The sequence below is a fragment of the Apus apus genome, chromosome 6 (assembly GCF_020740795.1).
Source record: "Apus apus isolate bApuApu2 chromosome 6, bApuApu2.pri.cur, whole genome shotgun sequence".
In the NCBI taxonomy this organism is placed as follows: Eukaryota; Metazoa; Chordata; class Aves; order Apodiformes; family Apodidae; genus Apus; species Apus apus.
In genome coordinates, this window is record NC_067287.1 from 21,233,936 (window position 1) to 21,259,861 (window position 25,926).

General features: G+C 36.6%; 1 protein-coding gene across 7 annotated transcripts in view; it reads right to left on the reverse strand.

Annotated features, from left to right (window-relative positions):
* Positions 1-13,720: 13,720 nt before the first annotated feature.
* Positions 13,721-25,926, reverse strand: part of METTL8 (methyltransferase 8, methylcytidine) — an 83,182-nt gene continuing 70,976 nt past the window's right edge. For 5 of the 7 annotated variants that reach the window (XM_051623268.1, XM_051623267.1, XM_051623270.1 and 2 more), the window contains 8 exons: positions 25,264-25,652; positions 24,677-24,726; positions 22,003-22,066; positions 21,531-21,670; positions 17,827-17,933; positions 17,670-17,735; positions 16,277-16,503; positions 13,721-13,999 (listed from right to left, as the gene is read on the reverse strand). In XM_051623268.1, coding sequence (XP_051479228.1) covers positions 16,277-16,503; positions 17,670-17,735; positions 17,827-17,933; positions 21,531-21,670; positions 22,003-22,066; positions 24,677-24,726; positions 25,264-25,652 — 1,043 coding nt within the window. In that variant the 3' untranslated portion in view covers positions 13,721-13,999. Of the gene's footprint in view, positions 14,000-16,276; positions 16,511-17,669; positions 17,736-17,826; positions 17,934-20,287; positions 20,733-21,530; positions 21,671-22,002; positions 22,067-24,676; positions 24,727-25,263; positions 25,653-25,926 lie in introns of those variants that run through there. The other 2 variants (XM_051623271.1, XM_051623273.1) reach the window with 2 other exon arrangements.

Sequence of the window (25,926 nt, forward strand, 5' to 3'; positions counted from 1 at the left end):
CTGCTGAAACTGAAATTGAATTTTGGGCCTTTCCATCTTTCCACCCTTCTGGTATAATAGTGCATCTAGAATGAATGGCATCATAAGGGAATTGGTTTGTATCTCATCTCTTTTTTTTCACCAAATTGTATTCCCAGACTGTTCCCAGCAGCTGTTCATCTACTTCATCAGCAAGAACCACAGAATATATTCAACAAGATTATACTGCTTTCATTCAGCCCCTTTGGAAAAGCAGTGGAAAGTAGAGAAGCAGGAAAGGTAACAATTAAGTATGTGAGCATATAGGAAAACAAAATATTCTCAGAGCCCTGCAACTCAGTTAGACCTTAGTTATAGGCAAAACCCCACAAACTGTCCTTTAATGCATTAGATGAAATCTAACTTTCCACACGGTCCCATTTTCTTCTCAACAAAAGGGACAGTAGCAGCTCTTGAGAAAGAAAAAAATTAAATGCCTATCATATAGTTTTTCCTTGCTTACTTCAAGAACAGTAGTACCACAACAAACAAGGTAGTTCAAGCAAATCACATCTTCTGGGGTGTAATCAATGGCTAAATTAAGGGGGAGGGGGGGGTGGAAATCATAAGTTAAGGACTTAAACTGCAAACTAACCCAAAAACTAACAGCAGATATTAAAACATGCCACAGTATGCAGAGATGACATTGACTCACCTGCACCCAACCAAAGAGGCTCAAAGATCAAACCAGACACATTCATCTCTTGCTTGCAATCTGCAATGTTAGCTTTGCTGATTTTTCTAGAAGGCAAAAGAGAGTTTTTTGCTGTACTCTCTCATTAGCTTCCTAATTCTTCAATAAATATGAAGAGGGTTGGGATTCATCATTCTCGCCAATTTTAGTAGGAAGCAGTTACTGTCCACTAACGACACAAGTTTATATTTGCAGAGTTGTTTTCTCTGTTATGTTACATCTTGACCCACAGCTGTTCTTTTCACAAACAATCTGTATTTGTTACATATTTTTAAAAATCAGTATCAGTATTCAAATACTGTAGCATATTTTGAGGATGTCCCATTGCTGTTGGGGTAGATGTGCAATTTATGTCCTCCATTATGACCTTATTTTGAGATATCCTCTATTTCCCATCTATGTTATATTTCTATCCCCCTTTTTTAGATTGTCTCCAATTTGTTGGCCCCATTCTGGTAATGACGTGTCTCTAGCTGAATGCTTTCAGTCTGGTCTGACAGATGCATGCCAGGATGAATCTAGTCTCATACTTCATACATTACAGAAAAAGATCAAAACTGCATCCACTGCAAGACTGATTAAGGGACAGTTTGAATCCGTAAGGCATTTCAGGGCATACTGCTAAAGGTATTGCCTGTAAGAATACAAAAATTGAATCTATTGCATGTAGTATAAAAAGCCAAATAATGGAGATACTCAGCACGTAGCCTGAAACACACTAGCATGAAATGAGGCAATAAAGTGGTTTCACAGTGCCAAGCTGAGTATCTCAGGATGGTGACATCTAATACCACATCTAAAACTTCCAGTACTTTCATACTCTACAAGGACTCTGTCACCTCACACTACTGTTCTACTTCCCTGTTGTTTGATATACATAAATTTTTCTTCACTTCATTTTTGGCAATTATTCATTAACATCCTTGTTTTTCCCTTTGTAAGTACTCCCTACTGTGTATACATGCTCCTTCAAGAGTTTTCCTATTTGCAATCATGAAAAGGCAGGCTTCTCAAGGAGGATCTTTGCAAAGAAATTCCAGGAACAGCTCAATATGAGTCTTGCTTTACCATTTACAGTGACAGAAGAATTCCCTAACATAGACAACAGCCACGGCTGAGTTTAAAGCTACAAAGCGCTAGTTGATCTAAGAGTCAGCTGATTTTAAGTGTGCAATCAAATACAGGCAGGGAAAAACTGATGTGTCAGAGCCTCCTTCATTTGGGAGAAGACACTGCACAGTGCACTGAAGCACTCATTATAGGTGTTATGGCTGCATGTATGTATACACTCCGCAGAAGGTGATTCCTATTGCACTGGCAGGAGGCATCCAGACACTATTCAGAGAAAGAAGTGCTTCTATGTCATTCATCGAGCTGAGAGAAGCAATCAGAAGTAAAAAGCAAAGATCCAATTTCATAGGGAGAGGCTGAATTAAATTTCGGACTACTCTATCAAGTATCTGGGGACCTGCAGGAAACTATTATGCAATATAATTTTATCTATACGGTTAATTCTCATGCAAACACATAAAGGAGTTATTTTCTTAGCTGACATCTAAACAGCCCTATCAAAGTCTTACCTGAAAGATAGGGAGCAGCAGTCTTCACTTGTAGGTAACCTACTGGTCAACAACCTCTGTCATGTTGCTGATGTCCACAGCAAGCTACCCACAGAGCACTGGGGTCAGTGAAGACTGGCATCCAAATCAAAAGTCTTTTCCCTTCTTTCAGGAGGTGCAAAATACCTCTCGGAAATGCGTGCGTGACAATAGCTGTTCAGAAACAGCAAGATCTGAGGATAGGAAGCTAATACAGAACTAGACAGAAACAAAAAAGAGAGCTGAAAAATTAAAAACTGCCTTGAAGGGCTTAAAAAACTTACTAAGTAATAAATGGTGTGCTTTATCAATAAAAATCAAAGAAGCTTTACCATGTCTGACATTCTTTGCTGGTTTTCAGAAAAATTACAAAAAACAAATGCTGACAACAGTTCCACAAAGAATCCCAACTTGTCCTGAGTCTACCTCATTGAGGTACAAAGAAAATAATATTATATAAACCTGGAGAGCTAGTTACACTAGCTGGACAGGATCCTAGCAGCAGCTATTACTGGCTATGAATGTCATTCAATGTTATCCCCTTTCTATGCTATTGCATTGATGATGTGCTGGCAGAGGCTGTATTTTATACATTAGCTTTCCTAGGAAAGCACAACTGCACCTTCTAAGTAAAGCTGATCCTACCTAAGTCAGTGGCAAAGCTCTAATTGTTATAAATAAGGCTAGAATTTCACATTAGGAGTTATTGTATGGACAGATGTACTAACCCTTTACTACTCATCTGTCTAGGGAAAACTTATTCTCACTTTTGCAAAATCTTACATAAGACTCAATGCTGATACATAAAAGAGCATATCTATCAGACCTGACCAATAAAAGACAATGCATTTTCTGCCTTCCAATGATAGATTCCCTGTTCATATCCAGCTGTCACAGAAACAACATTGAAAGCAATGTTTGTCTCGGATGATAGGATTCAGTCAAGGTTCAAGGATCCTAGGGAAGCAAAGGGAACATAGTTTGCTATCAGATATATCAAGTGTATTGGTTATTAATTTACTTAATAAAGCTCACAGAACTCAGGAACAGCCAAAATATTTGTTTCATAGCCAACAAAACATAATCTTAAAGAATTAAAATTAGTCATAAGACTCACAACTTTGTGCACAATTTGCAATTTTTTCACAGAAAGTCCAACCCAATTTTCCTATCAGACAATTCCACTTCAGGTAGTAAGGGTAGCAACTCAGAGGGCTCCTTTAGCTGTTTGCATGCTAACAATTAATATAATTGTACCTAGCTTTTTATTTTAAACAGAGACTACCTGCTTCCCATAATAATGGTCCTTCATTAGAGGACATATTCAATCATTATTTGTATGATACCTACCCAGGTTCCCAATGGGAGTTGTACTTTGTTTTTGTTGTACTTTGGTTTTTTGAACCAGTTCTATCTCCTTATCACTTATTCTAGTCACTATTTTTTTTTTTTTTGATGGTAGTACCACAGTACACTCATAAATTTATATGCCAACTTATTGAAAAAGTAAAAAAATAAATATCCAAAGAGGTTTAAAAAATATCCTGTAAAACTTGTTCCAAATCAAGTTTTTAGAGCCTCAGGGGTAAAGGCTAATCCATGGTCAATTGTACATACTCACTTATTTATAACATTATTTAGAGGCAAACAAAACACCAGCAAGATATTTCTGCACTTTAGTTTCTATTTTTAATTCTATTTTCTATGTATTTCTGTATTATTTCCCAACTACATCTCAGGCACGTGTAAAGCAACACAACTACTATCTGTGCAGTTTTAAGATTTTGTCTGCAGGGAGCTGGGAAGCAGCAAGTCAGCTTGCTTTGGTTTGAAATTTTAATTTTGTTTTAACAAGTATGTGTGCACAAATGTGGGTACCTATGCTGGAGCACACAACATTAATTAAATGTTCTTTTTCTGTAGCTTCTGAGACAGAGCTGAACCATTTCCAAAGAAAACTCTGTTCTCACACAGTCAACCTTTGCTATTGCTGTGGAAAGCTCTGTTGTTCTAGATGACCCATGTTTTCTATCTGAATTTCAGTGGATCTAGTAGATCCCTTAAATATCCCAAAGCTCATTCTTGGAGTGCCTAGAGAAAAGGGAGTAGAATATGGATGCTGATTTATTACTCTTTGAACAGTCAGAGCAAGGAACAGCACATTAGAGGAAAAAAATGAGATCAGACCATATTCACACTAATCCCACAGCTCCTTATGACACTCATTTTCAAAATACTTTTATTCAGTAATGTGAGCTTTATTTCAAGTTTCTTTATGGCAGGTCAGTAGAATCAAAATGAAGGCAGGCTTGCTAACCACTCAAAGTGCTTGCCTTCTTTTTAACTTATTCCAGGAATGAAAAGTATATTCCGCTTTTCCCCCTTCGGCACCAACTGCCCTCATGGAAGATTACTGAAACATGAGTGTGTGAAGGCTGTATCAAGCAGAAGCATGTTCCTAAGTATAGGAACAATGTTAATTCCTGTCACCCTGAACAGCCAAGCAAGACTGTTGTTTAAGCTGCTTCTAAAGGACCAAGGAAATTTGTGCCATTCAGTGCAATGACTTTCATCACCTCTATTAGACTAAACATAAATGTGATACAGCCAAGCCTGATTCCAAAGGTTAGTCTTTAATTTAGGCAAAGTACTGGAGATGCAAAAGCTGTGCAACATTTACAGGAATCTAACACAGATTCAATAAACCAATTGAACACGAAAGGAACATCCTTTCTAAATGCAAATTATTCAGGTGTGATTTGAGTTCCTTAAAGGTTACTTTTCAGTTCCATCTCTCTGACTAGTAAATGAGAACACAGAACAGCTTAGCTTCCTTTTTCAAAATTCTTTGTATTAAGTCATCCCGCTGCTTCTATTACATGCCTTTTCTGTAAGGAGCAGATACAGGCTCTGGGCTGCTTCTATCCTGTGATTGCTGAACACCAACATTAATCTTTTAATAAAGCACTTCTGAGAAGAACTGAGAAACTAATTTTAAAAAGCAAGTCTGACAATGCAGCAATGCACAGACATACTCAAGCTGCAGGATTTTCCTTTTCATTTTGCCAAAAGATTCCACACTTCCCTATCTAGAAGAGTAAAACCACAAATATCAAAAAGGTTCTAGAAAAAGCAGCCCAACAATACTTGATATTAAACTACTCAAAGTGTTGACAGATGTACCTGAACAGGTATTCACAACAGTGCAGATCTGACTAGGAAATTTCTTTACTATGAGGTCCTGAGTGAAGTTGGTGCCAAAACTTCTGATTGGTTCCTATGAGTCAGAATAATATTTGTTACCTCAATTTTGAGCAAGGGTCTTTTGAAATATGGGAAAGAGAACTACTATATTATATTTAAAATATCCTACTAGAGATGGTCCCCACAAGAGGGACTATAATTGTGTATTAATTAAAAGCTGCGTAATAGTAGCCACTGACAAGGAAGCTGTTGTGGGCCCTTCCTGACATTGGTACATTCATTAGAGAAATCTACAAATATATTTTATATACAAAATTCGCTTTTTATATGTACATTTAATTTCACTACAACTCATACAACAGCATCTTCAGAATTTACAAGGATGACAGAAACTTCAGGGCTTTCAGATGAAGAAAAAGACTGAATGAAAATGACACTGAATTCCACAAGAAAATAAAACCCAAAATATACTGCTGAGAATTGCTGGTACCTAACTGGGTATATCTCAATGTTATAGACACAGGGAGGTCACTTCCACTGGAGAAAAGAAACACTAGCAGCCTATAACAGGAAATACTTTGCATTTTCTTTTAATACAATATTCAAATGAAACATAGCAACAGTCACACAACGTTAGATTTTAAGCTGGAATAATGGCTGTATTTTGGACAATCACTAATTCAGATTTCTTATCTCTGTCTCATCTCAGCTGCATTCCATATTTTCTTAATTGTAGCAAGGTGTCATCCATTATATATTAATGGTAGTACACATGAAATGTTTTGAATGTTGTAGGTATAAAATAGACAAAAGTAAGAAGTTCAATTCAGAAAAACACACATATTCTGGTTTTGATCCTGTGCAACGACAGCACCCAGAGAACTATAATAAAGACTGGTAATAAGGTCACAAATCAATACCTTCAGCACCCCATGCATAATTGAAAGCAGTATTCAGTCATCTCCAAAAGAACATGTTAGAAAGTCCCACATAAAGCACTGGAAAATGTAACATTTGCTTATTTTCCTCCTAGCAGAATAAACTGAGAGTTTCTTGCTTTTTTTGTATCTATCACAGGCAGCAGAAATACACTTGTAGGTCATGTACTAGGCATTTACCTTCTGGAGCCCAGACATCTTGACTTCAGCTACATGCTGCTGAGAAACTCTAAGTTTTTAGCAGGTGTCGCAGAGGACCAGACAAGAAGTCTATGGCAAGGGGCAGGCTAGTCATGGCATCTTTTAAGACAAGCATCAGTGCAGTTCTACAGCCTAGTTTAATCAGAAACAGATTATTCTCATCATCCTGCTGTAATACTGTCAAGAAATCTGCTTTTGTTGTAAAATTGTCTGTCTTGGTCTACACCACTTGGAAGTAAACTGCTAGAACTGTTTTTGAGCTAGAAGCAAATGAAAAAATACTCATTTCAAATTTTAACTTAAGTTGCTAACTTGTGGTTTTGTAACTCACACATGGCTGACTAACTTTTAAAACCTCAAACTTTGCATATTTTAAGTTCTCATAGAAAATGAGGGCACAGTCTCATTTTGAAGCTCACATCTTGTAGTAATGTAATGAGGGGTTTTTTTCTGATTAACCAATCAGCTGCACATAAACTGCCACTGTACAAAAGCACTGCATGCTGTATGCACTGGATAGTTCTTTGTTGCTTAACAAAGCTACACATTTTTTGCACCCTGTTAAGAAGTCCTTTTCCCAGCTATTTCACCTAAAAAATACACCTTTTTGTAATCCTGATTCTCTGTCACAGAAGTCCTGAAGTTCATCAGAACTAAAAACAACCCACCAGCTCACACACGGAATGTTGGTATAACACACCAACTGCAAAGGTAAAGTTAGTACAAATCATCTCGGATAATATTTATTCAGAGAACCGACAACTTCTAGGCAGACACCCACAAAATCATTCTTCTTACCCCTGAACACAATAGCTAAAACCCAACTGAACAGTTAAAATTCTCCCCTTCCAAGGCTCAACCTAAGCTTCCTTCCTTACGTTCTATTCCCTCCCCTAAAGTCTACTTGTTACACCTCCTTTGGGTAGAGCAAGAGCACACAACCTATCCTGAGAGTTTTGATGCTTAACAGAGACTGAAACTTGCTACTCTTATATATTTGTCATTTTTTAAGCTTCATTAACTATTTTTTATCTGTCACAGAAGCTACAATCTTCAGAATGACATGTAATACAGGCAGTTTTGTTTCTGATACGAGCACTGTTATGAATTAAATCATTCAGGTCACCAAAGCTGCATACGAGTGTCCACTGTTCTCAGATTAGGGCTTTAAATGTTCACCTCTATATTTAGAAACCTAAAACCAAATGGCCAACTTTCCTGATGACTCAGCACCCATATTGACTCCCGAAGAATGTGGATCCCCAGCAGGCCCCTTGTATTAAAGGGCTTAGAAAGTCCAAATGTGAAAGTTATGGCTTATACACTTTTCTGGAGCAAAACTTGGAAGTCCATTAATAACTTTTCTTTTACTTCTCATCACATACTACTATTTATTTTAGGAAGAACTTCTAAGCATACAGTCTTTATCTTTCACCTTATGTTAAATGCATCTTTAAATAACTTCTTTTTTTTCTCATGCCTGGACTTTTCTCTAATTGGATGTCAGCCAACTTCCATTTCTCTACCTCCCAGCCTGCTGATGTTCCCTATGCTCTCATTTTATTTTTATACAGACACACACACGTATACGTATGGATGTATATAATCTAAGCCCTTTAGGCTTCTCTTTGGCAATAACTGTTTTGTTGTGTTTATAAAAAAAAAAAATCAAAAAACAATCAAAGAGCACTGAAATATTTGGCAGCAAGCTCAGAGTGATAAAAAAGGTTGCTTTAGGCTCCCCTGGGGAAAGTTTGCACATTCATTGCTGATTTGGCCTAGTAAGCTGGGGATGAAAACCAAGAGGCCTGAAGCTTTCACTATTCATGTAGTTACATGTGGAGATTTATGTTAAACTTTGTATTTATTTACTTTATGAATACAAATAGTAATACTTAGATAATGTAAGTAATATGTAAGTAATACTTACATACATTCCACTTGGGAACCTCCAAAAGCTTTATTAACATAGCTCAGAAAGTAGGGTAGCTGGAAACAAGAATGTGAAAACAATCTGAAGTATCACAAACATACATATACACTATACCTTTGCTAGAAAAAATGCCAGTAACAGATAAAACTGACCCATTCTTGATCTCACAGATGGCAGAAAAAATTCACTGGAAACAACACTCATGTATATTTGCCTGCATTATGATAAAAAATGTGTGGCTTTCAAAGAGTCTTGTTATGTTCATTTTCTTTTAAATCTGGTGGACTGATATAGGAAAAGGAAAACAAACAATTATGAAAAAAAGTGAAGCCCAAAGAATAATAGAAGTTTAAATTATACTGCTTTACTGGTATTTCATTAGAAACACATACCAATATGCAAAGTCTTTTGGTAACGGGATAACACAATTTCTGTGTCATCTAAAAAGGTATGAAAGAATAAATAATGATTTTCACTTCCTGACAGTCCTTTAAAAAGAAATTTTTTCCCTTATTGTTCTTTTCAATTTTATCTTCACAAATTTTGTTATTTTGAATTTCAAAGGACTGTTAAGTTTAAGAATAGGCATGCTTTCTCACAGGTACTTTCTCAAGTATTTGAGAGAAACACAGCAAAAAATATGTCTTAAGCATTTTACTCTATATCACTTATCTTAATCAACCTTGCTTATCCGGATGGTTGTCAAGTTTCATCATACTTAATACCCATTCGAGAATGTTGTAGGATTAAAAAATTTGAGCTTCCTACACTAAAATATAAACTCATATGTGAGCATCTTAAAACCAAATTTCAGCCCTTAACCAAAGTTAAGAGTAGTGAACAAAGTTATTTTCTCTGTGAAATTGACTTTTAATTCAATTTTTAAATTATTAATGTGGATGTTCTTACTGACAGAATATTTTTGTACTACTACGTTTGCATTTTTATTTTTACAAGGAATATTAGGCACTGCTTAATCTGGATTCTAATTGCAACCAACTAGTCTGTACTTTGAAGGGACTCCACAGACTTAAATTGTCTTCTGGATTTAGACTGACATAAATGACATTGGGAATCTGGGTCAAATATTTAAAGATGTTTTTTCTTTCAGATTTGGCCCTGAGGCCTTTTATTAACATAAACTTTTTCAAGGTAAAATAAATATTTACTGTTTCTGATACTCTGTCTCAAGCCAACTGATGCAAAACAAAGAGTGTTGTTTAGTTTTTTTGTTAAATATCTGAAGTGACATAATAATGATAATAATGGTGATGATTAATAATAATAATAATAATAATAATAATAATAATAATAATAATAATAATAATTTAATGCTTTGCAGTCTGTGCCATGCAGTTTCCTTCTTCATCTGCTTTCATTTGATATTAAAATAAGTACATACAAAATAAAAATAATTTAAACCAAGATCTTGTTGATTATATCAGTTCTTTGTAAACTTCAGTAAAATAAAACATACTTATTACCAGTGTGATTTTGTTCTTCTCTCTTCATATAAGCTCTGATTGTTTCCAATTTTAAAAACAGATCTTATTTCACAGTTTTGGTAACTATCACTGAGTATTTATTCAACTCACTAATATTTGCTCTTAAGATGAAGAGTTTATCTAAAATGAGATTGTGAGTGTGCTTGTCGTAATTTTTGTCTCAAAGCAAGTCATGCTCAGTGACAACTACAGCTTTGTCACACCATCTCTTCAGTTGTTTGATCACAGACATTTAAAAAGCATTAAATGATGGATTTTGAACAGCATTGTGTGTGTATCATCTTTGGGTTTAGCTCAGCCCCTCGTGCAAACAGGCTTAGCATTGTCACCAAGAATTACACCCATTTATGCCAGGGATTAAAATGCCAGTATCTCTCTCCGTGAAATCACAGCTCCATTCTAAAGATGCAACTTCTTGCTACTGTATTTTCTCCTCATTTTAAATAAACACACATTTAACTACAGGCTGTGCTGGTAGTTTGTGGGGATGGAATTTAAACCTGAAGTGAGTGCAGAAGATTCAACTCTGCTCCACTTCAGAGTAAAAAATGTTTCTCAGAGGGATTGTCACCCACATGCAAGTGCTGGAGTGCAAACCTCCTCCTTGAAATGCCTCACGCTCTCTTTTCACTTCTCCACCCACCACTCTTTCTCATCCTCTCACTGCTGAGTGTAATCAATGTCAGTGGAAACTGAGCTGCCCGATTCCTCAGAATGACATTCGACTACTGTGCTTAATAGGGTATGTAGCAAACAGAACCATTACAAATGGCAATGCTTTTCCTAGTATAGAATAAAAGAGTACTGGTAGGTTCCGATTCTCTAAGATCATCTGCTAAATCTTTTCCTGCACAACAACCATTTTATTCAAGTTCAAAGATGCAGCTCCTCCATTTAAGGAGCACTTGTTAGTTGGGAGGAAATGGAGGCTAGAATGTGCCTGACACTAAAGAAAGAAAAAATGAATGTTGGCTCTGCAATGAAACCCTCCAATACAGCCAGTCTGACCCAAGCATAATTAATCAACTGCATGCTCCTTTAGGAAACCAATTTTATTCTTTGGCTTTTGGCTTGTCCAAATGCCAATTTACAGTGATATACTTGTAAGTGACAGGAAAGTGTGGCAAGACTGATGTCTCTCTCAGGCACTGTACTGAATTTGTCATTCTATACAAAATACTAACTGCTGTATGCTTGCTACAGGACTCTATGTTGTCGTGCCAATTAATATGTTCTATTTTTTATACTTCTTTTCCTCTCTGTCTTTTCTTAACTCAGTAAACTGCCTACTAAATCCATTTTGTATTCAGGTTTACTCTCCAGCTCTGCTGCTGAGCATTGTTAGGATCTCACAAGAAGTAATGAGAGAGGATGTAGGATTGTTGTATTTTTTTTAATTGGAAGCATTTTTAAATCTTAAACCATAAATATGCAGATTTTTCCTTTCACATACATTTTCTATACTTATAAGTTCTAATATTTTGTTAGTATAACAAGCAGCATACACCAAGTCTGTGCTTTTAATGAACTTAAAAGTTCAGTTAGTATCAATACACTGGAATGGAATGCTCAGATTATTCTTTTAGCATTTATTAAATTGAGTATGTCATCAGTGGGTTTTAGATATCATTAAACTAATCCACTTGCTTTCTTGATCTTTCATGTTCACTGCAAAATTGTAGTCACCTGATCAATGAAACATCCTCTGAAAATGGAACTTCTGGGACTGCTAACTCCTTTTTCACAGTATCAACTGATGAGATACTTTTGGCTAACATTAAGTACATGAAACTTCATAACACAGCTAGTAGGTTTCATACTCTTGATGATGTACATTATACCAAAAATAACAAATTTTCAGCCTCTTGGATGGAAAATTTTTCAGTTCCTCTGCAACTGTGCTTTAAAATAATAAACATAGTCCTCTAAACTGTTGTAATCCCAGATAAAGCCTAAAGATTATTCTGCTATTTTCCTTTTAAGTTGTATTTCTAGTTTATACAAATTCATTTCAGTTCTGTTGAACAGATGTGAGTACAAGAGAAACTAAGATTGGAAAGCACTTCGAGGTGATAATCTGCAGATATGGTCTTTATTTAAATGGGACAACATCAGAATATACTGAGTAAATTTAAGTGTCTCACCTTGATTGAACACAGTTGGGTTGTAGATGCTTCTGTTTTTCTTTTGTATTTGCTTTCCAGGAAGCGAGGAGTGTAGCTTCTTCTACCTGAAAGAAGGTAAAAACATTGTTCCCTAAGGAAAAAGTAAAAGCAGGTATGTCATAAACCTGCCTGCACTGTTGCAAACACGTGAGCTTAGCACACATAAACTGCAACAAATGAAACCTTTCATCTTTGTAACAATTTGAAATACATTTTGCACACATGCTTGAAAGACAAAGCCTATCATAGTCCACTAAGATGTGAAAATTCAGTATCACTTGAGAAAAACAGACTTTGAAGACAGGTATTTCCACCTTCAATCCTTATCCAAATTTCTTTGTTTACCCAGGTTTCACCCTATTTCCCTTATCAGATCAGTCCCTTTTTCCTCTTGACTCCTCCATTTCTTTTAACTCCTTACAAGGCCAAATGTCCTCACCTTGCCACATTGTCTGCTGTTACACATTATCTCCTTGTATGGTGCTCATGGTGTCAGGTTTCTCAGTTCCCTGTTCAGTTCTGCATCTCAGTCTTCTTGCTTTGTCAGTCTGTCCAGGCATCCTTCTTACTCCAGTTCCCAGAGGAAACATTCAGTCCTTCTCTTGTTTGCCTTTGAGCTGCATCTCCATCTTTCTCCCCTCCTGCCTCTTTGGCTCTTACTTTCAGATCAGGCAAGTTCTTTTAGTTGCTTGGTACTAGCAAAGGGTGGAGGATGGTCACTAGACAAAGAATTTCCCTTCCCAGCTCAAAGCCCAGTCCAGGCATGACCTAGATGCCTGGACCAGCATGTACAAAGAACCTGCTACAATGCTGATGGCAACCCATGTAGTTCTTACTGACTAAATACTCACTGCAATTACCTTTACCACACCTAGACTTGTCCAATTTCTGGCTGATTCTCAAGAGGAGGAGAACTAGCACATAACTGATGATAAAAAAAACCACCTCATGTCCAATCTTTGTTCCAAACATGAAGGGAAGTTCACAGATACTGAGAAGTAAAACAATCTGTATTAAGAATAGCAATGCTTAATATTTTTATAATATGTATTTATGGTTTATTTCCATGGTTATTCAACCACCTATTATGAAAAATAAATGGTTTATGTATGAACTGTCTACTATTATCACTGCTATTAGAGATAGCTTACCCTAAGATATATTTGACTTAAAATAATAAAAGAATACAGGCAATACCACTACATTAATTTAGCATCTATATTATTCACTGCATTCACACAAAAAGAAAAAGCAATCTGTTCTGTGCAGAAGGAAGTAAAACTCCATTGCTTCAATCCTAGAAACAACCCAGCCAGCAAACTGTACTGCAAATGTCTGCATCTGTAGCTCCTGCACAGACTACTTAATTGTCTGCTGTGCACAGGAAAAAGGGGAAATGAGGGAAATGTCAACAGATGAAAGAGCACAGCGGAGCAGTGAATGAAGATCACACCACAAACCAAAACGAAGTAGCAAAATTTATGTTATTTTCTCTGGTGTTTAATCCAAATTTCAGGATGGTTGGTTACAAGCGTTTAGTCATTATTAAACAGCAGAATCTGCAGATTAGCCAAGTCACAAACAAAAGACAAAACAGAAACACAGTAGTTTCCAATAAAATAAACTTCTCTCCAGTGTCACGAGAACTGCTGTCTCCCCATCCACCCTGTATTTTGCATTTGGGTTGTCTTCTTCAGATTCAATGGATTTGTTCATTCAGCACAAGCACCTGCCTTGGTTTTGCTGGAAAAAAACACATTTTTTACACGAGTTAATTGCTATTGACCTGATCCTTCAGAATTAGCCAAGAAAAAAAGGTTGGTCACTTTATTTATTTTATAGCTGTCTTGTACTTGCTTAAAAACTAAGCAAGGTCTAAACCATTAAGTACCATTCTCATGTATCCCTGTAGATAAATACAATGCAATGCCAGTGGAGATAAGCAGAAAGTACACACTAGTGAGAAAGCAAGGCAAAGCCAATGAAGCCCAAGCTCAATTCTAACAAGATTATCTGTCTCAAATTGCCATTTGTATAGATTTACAAGTCTACTTTACCAGCATAGAAAGTCATGCTGAATCAAGAAAAAAAAATCATTTTAAATTAACAATTAAGATATTTACTACTTATATAATATGCACTTCTATAAATTTACAGAATTAGAGATTTCAGGTACATATCTGATTACAGAACTAACAGCAGATTTCAAAGTGAAACTTACAGCCTTTTTCTATACTGGACACACTTTGTTTGCAACACCCTATTTTTTCTTTCCCCCAGAAATTATCAGTAAGCCATTTTAAACTGCATTTCCTATATAGTTGTCTGTGTCTCTTATTTCAGTAGTTCTACTTGCCTTTCTTTGCCAAGATTGTAGTATTAGTTCTCCCAACGAATGTAATAAATTTTCCAGTATTTTATAAACATGCCCTTGATTAAGCTTTTTGAAAACTGCAGTGTCACAAAGCCAAAATATGGGAAGTAATACCCAGATCCTGAAGTTATTATTGGAAACACTGTACATTTCCCCTTCTATCAAGAACTGTTCAGACTAGTTACTGTTCATTTTACAATGGATATTCTACACAGACTTGATCGTATTACTTCTAAAACAGGCACCATTATCCTAAAAGAGGCAGGCAATATTTATGCTGCAAGGTGTGGAGTGGAAGATAAATAGTCAATTTTGCTCAAGGCCATATGAAAATTCAAGGTTTGGTTTCTTCTGATGTCACATTTTTGTTAAACTAACAACACAGCATAATAAAATCTTGCCAGAATCAACGTATCAGTGTGAGAGCCAAAGCAAACATTTAATTAGCCTCTACACATGGAAAAATCTACGTCACACACATGAATAAGACTGCATGATGCTCAAGAGCTTATAATCACCATCACTCCCCTCGAAAATTCTACAAATGCAAATGCTTTATGCTACACTAAAACCCATGCATACTCAGAAGTCATAATTAATAGCACAGGGTAGCGACTTAATTAAAATATAAGCAGATGTTTATTTACATAGCAGATGCTACAGTGTCTTAGGACCTAGGGCTGGAAGAAACACAGCTATGTTTTAAACTTTAATTTATACAACAAGTTTTACTACCGGTTATAATAATGCCACTGCTAAGCAAAACTTCCTAAGCCACTTAATTCATAGAATGATAGAACAGTATCTTGCTCTAGTGAGAGTTTAGAATACACCAGAACTGCAGGATCAGATTCTACCTTCAAAGACCCCTTATTGCACCTCACTCTTGAAACACATCTCAGTTTATTGAAGTTAAGCAGGTCCTTCATCTTGTCAAACAGGATGAAGATACTTCAAATCTAAACTTGGATTTTTTTTTTTTTATTTTTTTTTTTTCTGGAAGACAACCAGTTCTACTTAGCTTTCAAACAAATTTGGGTTTGGAATGTTTCTGATGAGCATGTAGATGGCAAGTGGAGACTTTAGAGGAGTCAGCCAGCCACAGTGGAAGACACCGATCACTGACTAATCTGGTATCTGTGCATATCACATGTAGTTAGTATGAAATTATAACTTACATGAAAATCACAAAGGGGTTTTGTCTTCATTATTTGCACCAAGAAAATTTCCCCCCAAAGAGGAAATATAGTTGCAGACACAGTGGTTACAAGAGACATGACTCAGAAATTAACACAGCACAGCTAGTAGTCACAGTGAGAACAGATACTCTGTTTCTCTGTCTCTGAAACAATTATGCTTCTGTCTAAAATTTTTTACATATTGTAAATTTCAACAGGAAGGAGATACATGCTTATATTCATTGACTATTCATATTCAAGGAAGTAAAATAGTGCCTGGTCACATTTATGACTAGATTAATGTATATCTCTTTAACACTTATAAAACAGAAGTTGGAAATGCTGCTTCTTTTTTTTCTGATAAGTTTCACACACCCACATTTACAAAGAAAATCAGGGAAAGGCTTTCAGTTCAATATATTTCTCCATTTCAGTGGCTAACACAAGATTTATAGGAAATATACGTACTCAAATTTTCTTCAGTTTCTGGAGTTCATGGGACAATTGCCTATTAAGGTGCCTTTTGGTAGTTTCTTCATTATTATTCAGAGATGGCAGCAATGGTTTTTGGAACTTGCTTTGTATCCAAACTCGCTGCATTTTCACTTTTTTCTTCCTGTTTACTTGTAATCGCCGATCAACTAAATTCTGTACTTCAGTTAATCCAGCCATGTTGAACATGTTCCATACCTCATCTATTTTCTCGTATGAAAAATTATTGCAATTAAAAAAAAAGATAAGACATTTGTAGAATGTAGTAATTAACAACCTGCAGTTCAACTAAAGATGAATCTAAATCTGTTTTGTGATTTGAAAGATCAAGAAAACTGCCTGTAAGAATTCTTCTCTTAGAAATTCATTTTCACAGCTCTCTGTATTACAGTAAAAAAATATTATGATGAGGCCCAAACTACATTGGTTATTACTCATGGCATTCATTGGTTCCCTTTATTCAGAGGGTTCAGTATGCCAGACTTGAGGAAAACAAATGCATGCCATTTGGTCACTGTTGCCACGTTAACAAGATAAAGCTACTTCACCTGTCAAATGACAATTCACACATTTATGCAAAGTCATTATCACCTTCTTGTAGTCACCACTGGAAAACCTAAATCCTCTTTGCCATGAGTATCTTGCAAAGCAAGATACTTAAAAACTTAGAAGGTTCTTTGAATTCAAGAGATTTCCCATACACACCCCAGATCTTCCCTCTCACTTCTAAAATTACTCAAGCTGGGATAAATCCTGCTCCATCACTATTGCTTACAGACTAGGTCGCAGAGGCAAAAAAGCTTTTTTTAAAAAGAAGGAAAAAAAGAAAAAATTGTGATGCTCACTTTCATAGTTTCAAGCAGCTGAACTAAAATATACTAAGCTGCCACCAGAACAAAGTTAGTGGATGGGCAAAGAGGAATAGTATCCATAATCAGAAATTAAAGTTTAGCTCCTGCAGAAAGAGAATTCTCTCAGCTCAAATTAACCAGCAGAGCAGAAAAAAAATTATCAGAGCTCTGCTACCAACTGTCCTTCCATACATATTATTCTTAATTTTTAGAAATAAATCAACTACATCTTTAAATAACAGAATTTGAGCATGACACTAGACACAAGATGCTTAGACAAAGAGAAATTCCAGTGATGTCTGCAAGCAATCTTGCAGAACCCCAGATGCAACAAGTGTACCCATAAAGGGAATTGTTTTCTAACAACAGTTAGCTTTGAGCTCTGTAAAAGCAGAGAATAATAAAAAAAAAAAAGTCAATAAACCTTTATTTACATTTCTGTTCTAAGATGAGCTTTTATAACCCAAAAAATCTTGAAAGACACTCAACCCTTTCTGTAAAACAATACCATTTCATACCTTTGGTAAAGAAATACACTCTGGTTCCATCTCCTCGTACATAAAAGTTTTCTGACAAGCAATGACCTAAGAAATTAGAGCAGTAACGAAAAAGGACATGTCACTTTCTTCAGAAAGTTAAAATGAACAGTGAACTACAAAAACATTCATAAATTACCTTTTTTAAAACGAAGTTGAGTTGTATCATATCTTCCGTAGTCTCGAAATAATAACATTCCTCCGGGTTTCAGTAGTTTGGCCAACCTATTTACAACCCTTTGCATCCTTAGAAAATAGATGGGATACTGGTGAAATCTGAAAACATTTTTTTTTCTAGATGCCTGGAATATAAATACATTTCTGAAACTACAATGAGAAAATGTATCTATATTTACTGTACAAGGTCAGGCACTACTGAAAAGGAAGAACTCTTTACAAAAAAGCCTCTAAACCAAAAATTTAAGAGGAACTGAGAATAAAAACTAGAAAGAGAAAATTAGTTATTTTACCTCATTTCAACAGAATTTCAAGGATTAATTAAAACACAGTTTTTGAGTATATGGGTCATATGGGAAAGGCAGATCCATGACAAACAATGAATGAACAGTAAGCATTCTTGAGCTAGACTGAGCCTTCTTGCTGTACATAGCAAAACCAAGGGTCTGGAAGGCAGATGAAAACTTCCTTAACTTCTGTGTGGAGGAACCAATCATACACACAAAATCAGTGTCTCCACACCGAATGGTTGAGGATGGAGAGAAGAATCTGAACAGTACTTCAGAGGAGGAATCTGGCAGAACTCCATCTGAAGACATTGCTAGTTAGAGGAGGAAAAGCCTGCATCCCCCCAAATGCTGACAAGTTTGTGAACCTTGTTGGTACCTCACATCAGCTATTCCTTATCAAGATTACACTAGCCTACTGTATGTATGATTTGAACAAGTACCACACTCTTTCCCTTCACTAGACCAAAGCATCTTCATTCTCACATTTTAACCCTACCTTGGAGCTTCTTATAAATACATCCGCATTACTTTGCAAAATATGTTACTAATGAATAATGGCTTGGGTTTGCCTCATTCTTCCAGAATAAACAGAAGGACTTGGCTTTTCCACATTCATGAAAGACAACAAGAGGCAGTTTGCACCTGGCAAATTGCAAGGTAGAAAAGTCCACTTGCCTAATTCATCCCTTCCCCCCACAGGGAAGAAGATAGACCATGTAGAAGATGTGGATCCAGAGTGAATGCCAAATCATAGAATGGTTTGGGTCGGAAGGGACCTTAAAGATCATCTAGTTTCAACTGCCCTGCAGCAGCAGGGACATCTCCCACTAGAACAAGTTGCTACAAGCCCCATCCAGCCTGGCCTTGAACACTTCCAGGAATGGGGCAGCCAAAACTTCCCTGGGCAACCTGTTCAATTTCTCACCACCCTCACACAAAACAACTTCCTCCTGATGTCTAGCTTAAATCTCCCCTCTTTCAGTTTTAATCCATTTCCCCTTGTCGTCTCACTACAAGCCCTTGTCAAAACTCCCTCCCCAGCTTTCCTGTAGCTCCTTCAGACACTGGAAGGTGATCTAAGTTCCCGCCAGAGCCTTCTCTTCTCCAGGTTGAACAACCCCAACTGTCTCAGCCTGTCTCCAGAGCAGAGCTGCTCCACCCCTTGTGACCTCCTCTGGACCCTCTTCAGGAGCTCCATGTCCTTCTTGTGTTGGAGGCCATAATGCTATTCTGACAATAGAAAGGGAAGCTCCCCTAGAAGGAATGAAGTTTCTACTGCAAACAAAACAATGGAAAGGTAGGGTGTTGTATCTGAAAAGAGCTAAAGAAGAGTAAGTCCTACTTGACTACACAAAATCAGCATACCATTACTGTGTATCAAGAGAACATCCTTACACCATCCCTGTCTCCCAGGTGGCCTTTAACTTCTTGCCCCAAGACTGTCATAACTCAAGCGCTAACGCAATTTGATTCTCGTGCAACAGCAGTGCAGGTATTTTACCCTGATTTGTAAGAGACAGAATTAGGAGGTAGTTCAGTAGAAAATAACTCCAAACAAACAAAAAAAGGGGGGGGGGGGGTGTAAATGCACAGAATTCCCTTATAGGTAGCCAGGTTATTTAAAAGCTGTCCTCTTTGCTCATGCTGAACACAGGCAGGTGTGGTGCCACAGACAGAAAAGGCAGCATCACCTAAGGATAAGAGACTAATCAAGACACACTGTTGTGCATGGAATTACAGACTTTGCCTATATAAAAACCCACACATTTTGTGCACATAGAATAGATGTACATGCACAAAAAGTAAAAGTGCTTTGAGAAATCTCATTCCGTAGGACTAGAGCACATTAATTACATAGCTTGAAGAAATGTTTAATACCTTTCAAATTCTGCAACCAGCTCTTTAAGGGGACTTCTGGCAGAATTGAAGAGTGTTAAAAATGGGATACAAGAGTAGCAATCGCCAAAAACTAACCACAATAACCTGAAGGGAAATCACTAAAGTAACCATTGTGCTGAATACAAAGGTGTATTTTCCAGGTCTCCAAAGTACACAAGTTCTGCATTATCATTCTCTTGGCCTTCTTCTTAATTTCCCACATTCAAAGTTTTCAGAAAAAAATATATACCTGGATAAAATATGGACCTGGATTACATTTGCCTTTACGTAGTCATTCTAATTCTACAAGATTACAGTAATGACTAACAAATCATTGGAAAATGGGTCTTACAACACAAGTAACTATGTGGACATTTTTACATGTGTATACACACACACAAACATCCATATCAGCATTTAGACACTGACAAAGGAAGAAAGAAAATTAAAAAAAAAAGACAAACATATTCTCAAATGACTAATAGGAAAAGATCCACAGAAATTCTGACAGAACATCTGATTATTGTTTCTCCAGGCAAAGCAAGTGAATGAATGCATCTCTATTGTACAACTTCTTCCTGGCAGCATCATCGCAGTTACAGAGACCTGAAATCCACTGCTTGAATTGTTTTTGAAATCTGGACCCAGGCTTTGCGTGACTCATGTGCTCATCTCTGAACAAACAGGAAGGAGTAATATCCTATATGGGAAAGATTTTTCTGTAGAGTGAATAATTACTAACTTAGGCAGGGAAACAATTCTCAGACTTCTGTTTGCCAAGCCCATTTTAATGACATTCTTTAAGTAATAAACGTATCACTACACATACAGCATTCCTTTCATATGGTCTGGCGAAAGGAAGAGTCAAGAAGTTTAACTTACGTGCCCTTTTCTGCATTCTTCCCATTAAAAAGGGCATTTTCATTATCATCTAGTCTTAACAGTTATAAAGTTTGTACATTAGACATTGAGAGGCATTAGTAGCAAAGCTAAGAGCACTCAACATAAGACTATGAATGAAAATTAGATCAAGTTTTCTTAATCCAAACAAATTCCAAAAATCCTGAAGGCATTTTGGTTTAAGAGGCCTGCATGGAACAACTACTTGTGTGCAGCTAAATCTGTAACCTAAGTATTTATCAACATACTGCAAGGTTTTAAATCATGAATGTTTGGGTTTGATCACTAAAAGTAATTTGCTTCTAGAAGACTAGTGGTCTGGTTTTTAAATTTTCTTGGATCACAGTCACTTTTAACAGGGATGTATTTAGTTACAATATACCCCTTGTATTTTGATGGAGACAGGAGGCTCCCTAATGAATTAGACTAACCAGCTTTTCTCTTGAAGCCTGAAAACAGCATTTGAAATACCTTGTTTTATATATATCATAGCTCAGTAAATAATAAATTAAAGAATCATTGTCTTCTGCTATTCTTGAAAACCTCCAGCAAAAAAAGAGATTTAACCCATTTGCTTTGCCCTTTAGTCTTCATTTACCTGTCAGGATGAATAGTAGAGAGCACAAAGACAAGGAGAATGACATCCAGGATCTCATCTGGAAAAGGATAGGGTAAAGCATCATCACACACATCATGAACAAAGGCAGAACACCAGGCTGAATTGTAGGACGAATGTGACTGTCAGGAAAAAGATGAAAAGAGGAACAGAGAGAACAGTAGTAGTTAATACGTTTACTGTGAGTCAAGAAACTTTTTTTCTTCAATTATTCAGCATTGTAAAACATCTCATATGAAAGCCTATTCTGTCTGGTATCTTACTCAAGCTGAGAAGCAAGTTCACTGATGGCATTCATTCCTCTCTGCATAGAATAAGACTTTGTTCTTTGGAATACTGAAAACTTCAGTTAAAAGTTGTCAAAGCCATAACATTCTTTTTCATGAAGACGGCTTCCTGGCAGCCTCCTGAATTACAGGCTTATAAGGTACTCTAAAGTGATCATATGAATTACCTTTACCAGCTCCACTGCTCCTGAAGCAAAATCACAACAGTACAGAAAGGTTCCAGGTGTTTTGCTAGGAAAACAAACCCAACATCAGTTAAAAACTTATTATGGTAAAAGATGAAAGTCTACCATCAGTGTTCATGGAACTACAGAGGGCCCTTTGGGGTTCTCCACAGGTTTGATCACACATGCCTTATTGATGTCTAGCACATGGAAAGCCACATAGGTTGTAATGAACTAATAGGGCAGACAAATTCATAAGAATACCAACAGGCAGTAAGTTTAAAAAGGAGAATTATAGCCTTGTCAGGGAGGAAGTGAAAAGGAAAAAAAAGGTCACAGAGGGCTGTCAGGATTGATGACGATGTCCTAGTGTTGTATTATATAAATGCACATTAATGGGTCACATTTTCTTACAGAAGTACTGCATTAAGTTTCTATCATTAGCCCATGTATGCAGTTTAATTAGCAACGCGATTTCAGCAGGGGTGGGGTGCTACAGAAATCATCCACAGTCCTGTGGAGGTTTGGGTTCCTATGTGCCACCTTGCTGTGCTTTTGATTCGATAAACCAGTATCGGTTGTTTCTCTCCATTATCCTTGTACCATTCATTAGATACTAGTAACTCCAGGGAGAATTTTTTTTCATGTCCAAAAATTAAGAGAAATTAAGCAAGCCCTTCAAAACCTACTGAGGGATGACCTCATAGTGAACTCAAGACCAATTAATCCCTCTTTTAAAAAATTGATATTTTCGACAGATGGTCTCTTTAGAAACAGAATCAATAAACTCTGGCACTGCCTGTAAGATCTCACAGTATACACAGCTGAATTAGTGACCTCCCTCCGAGGGCTCAACAGGAAAACTCTTGTGAATCAAAGTATATTCCATCCTTGATGCTGAGCAAAACTTTATCAGCTATGCACCCAACATGAGAGTTGCTGAGCTTAGATGTTTATCATGGATGAGGCCTTGGTCCCAGCCAGTCCCTTGGGAAAGCTTAGGCTGATTACCTAATTGACTTGTTAGGATGTTATTTCAATTTGTTAAAAGCAGAATGGGAGCTATGTAGAAAGTCAACTTAAAACAAAGGCACAGCTTTAGCTAGATGGTGATTTCATGATGCATTGTATTAAAATGCAGTAACTTAAATTTTAAGGGGGGGAGAGGGAAGTAGTTTAAAAGTTATGTTACAAATCTGAGTGGAAAAATTTTTGTAGCCGGGGTACAGTCGTACTTGATGTTGGCTTCTTTTTATACGCATACAAAAAGTATTTTTTCTATTATTAAACTCAGAGTAAAACCAACTGTGCTATAAAGCCAGTCCTTCCAAGAGATAAAAAGATGTTTCCATCGGGACATACACATGACAAACATGTGAATTTTGTGCCAACCAATGTGATTACAGAATCACAGAATTTTAGGGGTTGGAAGGGACCTCAAAATATCACCTAGTCCAACCCCCCTGCCAGAGCAGGATCACCCAGAGCACATCACACAGGAACGTGTCCAGGCGAGTTTTGAATGTCCCCAGTGAAGAAGACACCACAACCTCTCTGGGCAGCCTGTTCCAGTGCTCTGTCACTCCCACAGTAAATAAGTTTTTTCTGATATTTACATGGAACCTCCTATGTTCCAGTTTGCATTCTTGGTTGAAGGATTTGCATAAGAATAGGGATCTTCAGGAAAAATAACTAACAAATGGATTCTTAATTCAGAAATGCCAACCTATGACTAATGCCTGTGAGGAAAACACTAAAGTTTGTCTCATCTTTTTAATAATTACATTATATCTTTTCTCTATATAGTGTTACTTTTCAAATTTTTCATATGAAACAGGGCTCCCCTTTCATTAAATGCTATCTAAAGCAAAGCATTTGTTGTGGGATGAAGATGCACAGCTAACACTAATAGGATTCATGTATGATCCTGGTATATCACTCAGTTCCTCCTTCTCTCTGTTTCCATTTCTGCAAAACACAGCATTTTTATATAGTGTGGTGATGCTAGCAATCGGATTTCATTGACAGAATAACTTCCTGTGCTGTACTCATGCTCTTGGTGGTGTGAATACAAAGAAATATATTTCAGACCTTGATACCTACACAGCCTTTCCAATAAAACCTTCCTGCCTACATGGAAGGAAAGGCATGCTGTCGTAACAGCTTTTTCTAAAGCCGGAAGCTTAGTGGATTAAGATGTTTCAGGGAATTAAGTAATGCAATACAGGACTCGTGCCTTCCTTGACATTAAACCTGAAGGAATATGACAAAGTGTAGCAGGCAAATACAGAAAGAATACAACTTCTAACCAGTAGATCACATGGCATTATCTGCTGTCTCTGATTTTGGCCTTTTGAAGATTTATCTGGTAGCTTTACAGTGACATAAAAGACAAGAGAATATTTCACCTGCTTAAGATCAACTACAAGAAATCAGTCTGAATGCACCTGGAGATTAACTTGGTCAGCAAATACATACAGTCCCCCCAGACTAGAGTTGACAATTATGAGGCATCTCTTGTACTGATGCTACCAACATTATCTGTGGCCACAAGCAGTCAGGGCTGTAAAACAGTCCACTCAAAACTTCCTGCAGCACTGGTCTACCACCAACATTTGAAGTAAATGAGGAAGATGAAAACAGAACTTTCGTAGTTAAAAACTATGGCACTACATACCACAGAACTTTCAAAATAGGAAAGACACTGTTTCCAGCACCACAACCAACCTAAAATCAGAAGAGAAACAAAGTTAAAATAAACGAGCAAATAAAACCTCATATTTCTTTATTTTTGTCTTAAGCTAGTTAAGGTATGTTGGACAGAAAAGGTATAAACAGCTCATACCACAATTCTCAAATCACTTCTATGATAAGTTTCTCCTCATTGTCTTTCTACAGTTAAGAGAGAACCCATCTCTCGAACTGCATAGGAAAATGCAATATTCTTGTCAGTTTTCACCATTTGGTAGGAATGCATCAAATACTTGCACTTTAAAACAGAGCACTTTAAGACAGAACTTTCCTTAGGAAATCAGAACCCAAATTTTCAGTGAAAACAAAATCTGACAATCCAGCCGTAAATTCTGATTTGGGAGAAACTTTAGAGGCAAAACAAAGCTCAGATCCTAGGTTTCTCTGAAAGTTTCTGGCATAAATGAATGTCGTAAGTAAAATGTTAAATGTTACTTTCTTGATACTTTCTAAGCATCTTTATAAGGCTTTTGAGCCAGTAAGTGGATGGGTAAAACATCTGTAGTGCATTACCTCTAATATTCTGTAAGCAGCATCACTACCAGGGAAGGATTCTAGCCTGCCAAGTTCTTCTCCACAGTTTTTATCCTGAGGATTGTCAGTAAGATATTCTGCTTGTTTTTTATTACACACATATCCTTGTACAGAAGTAGAACCACCTCCATAATTTTTCACCCAGTATTCTCCTCCTTCCTCAAACATTTCATTTTTGTGTGAAAAACTGCTGGTACTATTTATTTTTTTGTGTTCTGAAGATCGTTCTGTTTTCAACTCTTCTCTCCTTTTTTCTGGAAGAATTTCTGGAAACTCCAGAAACAGCCAATTGCGATCCTTGAAAAAGTTATTTTTATGAGTCTTGTAAAATTCATTCCAATATTTACTGGCTTCTCTCTCATATTTATCTGAAATAGAAACAAAACAAAAACTTAGTGAATATGAGCTTAGCTACAAAATACTCTAAAACAACACGGAATTTGGACCCCAAACTTACAGTTTCAAAATCTGGAGTTTATCACATAGTACATATTTAAACAAAAACATTAGATTTTGGGTTTTAACTTAATCTGTGGTCAAAATAACTCACATGAGGGTTTAATTAGATCTCATGTAATTTAAAATGGGGCAGACAGGATTTCTGCACCATCTTTTTTTTTTTTTTTTAATGTAATGACATAA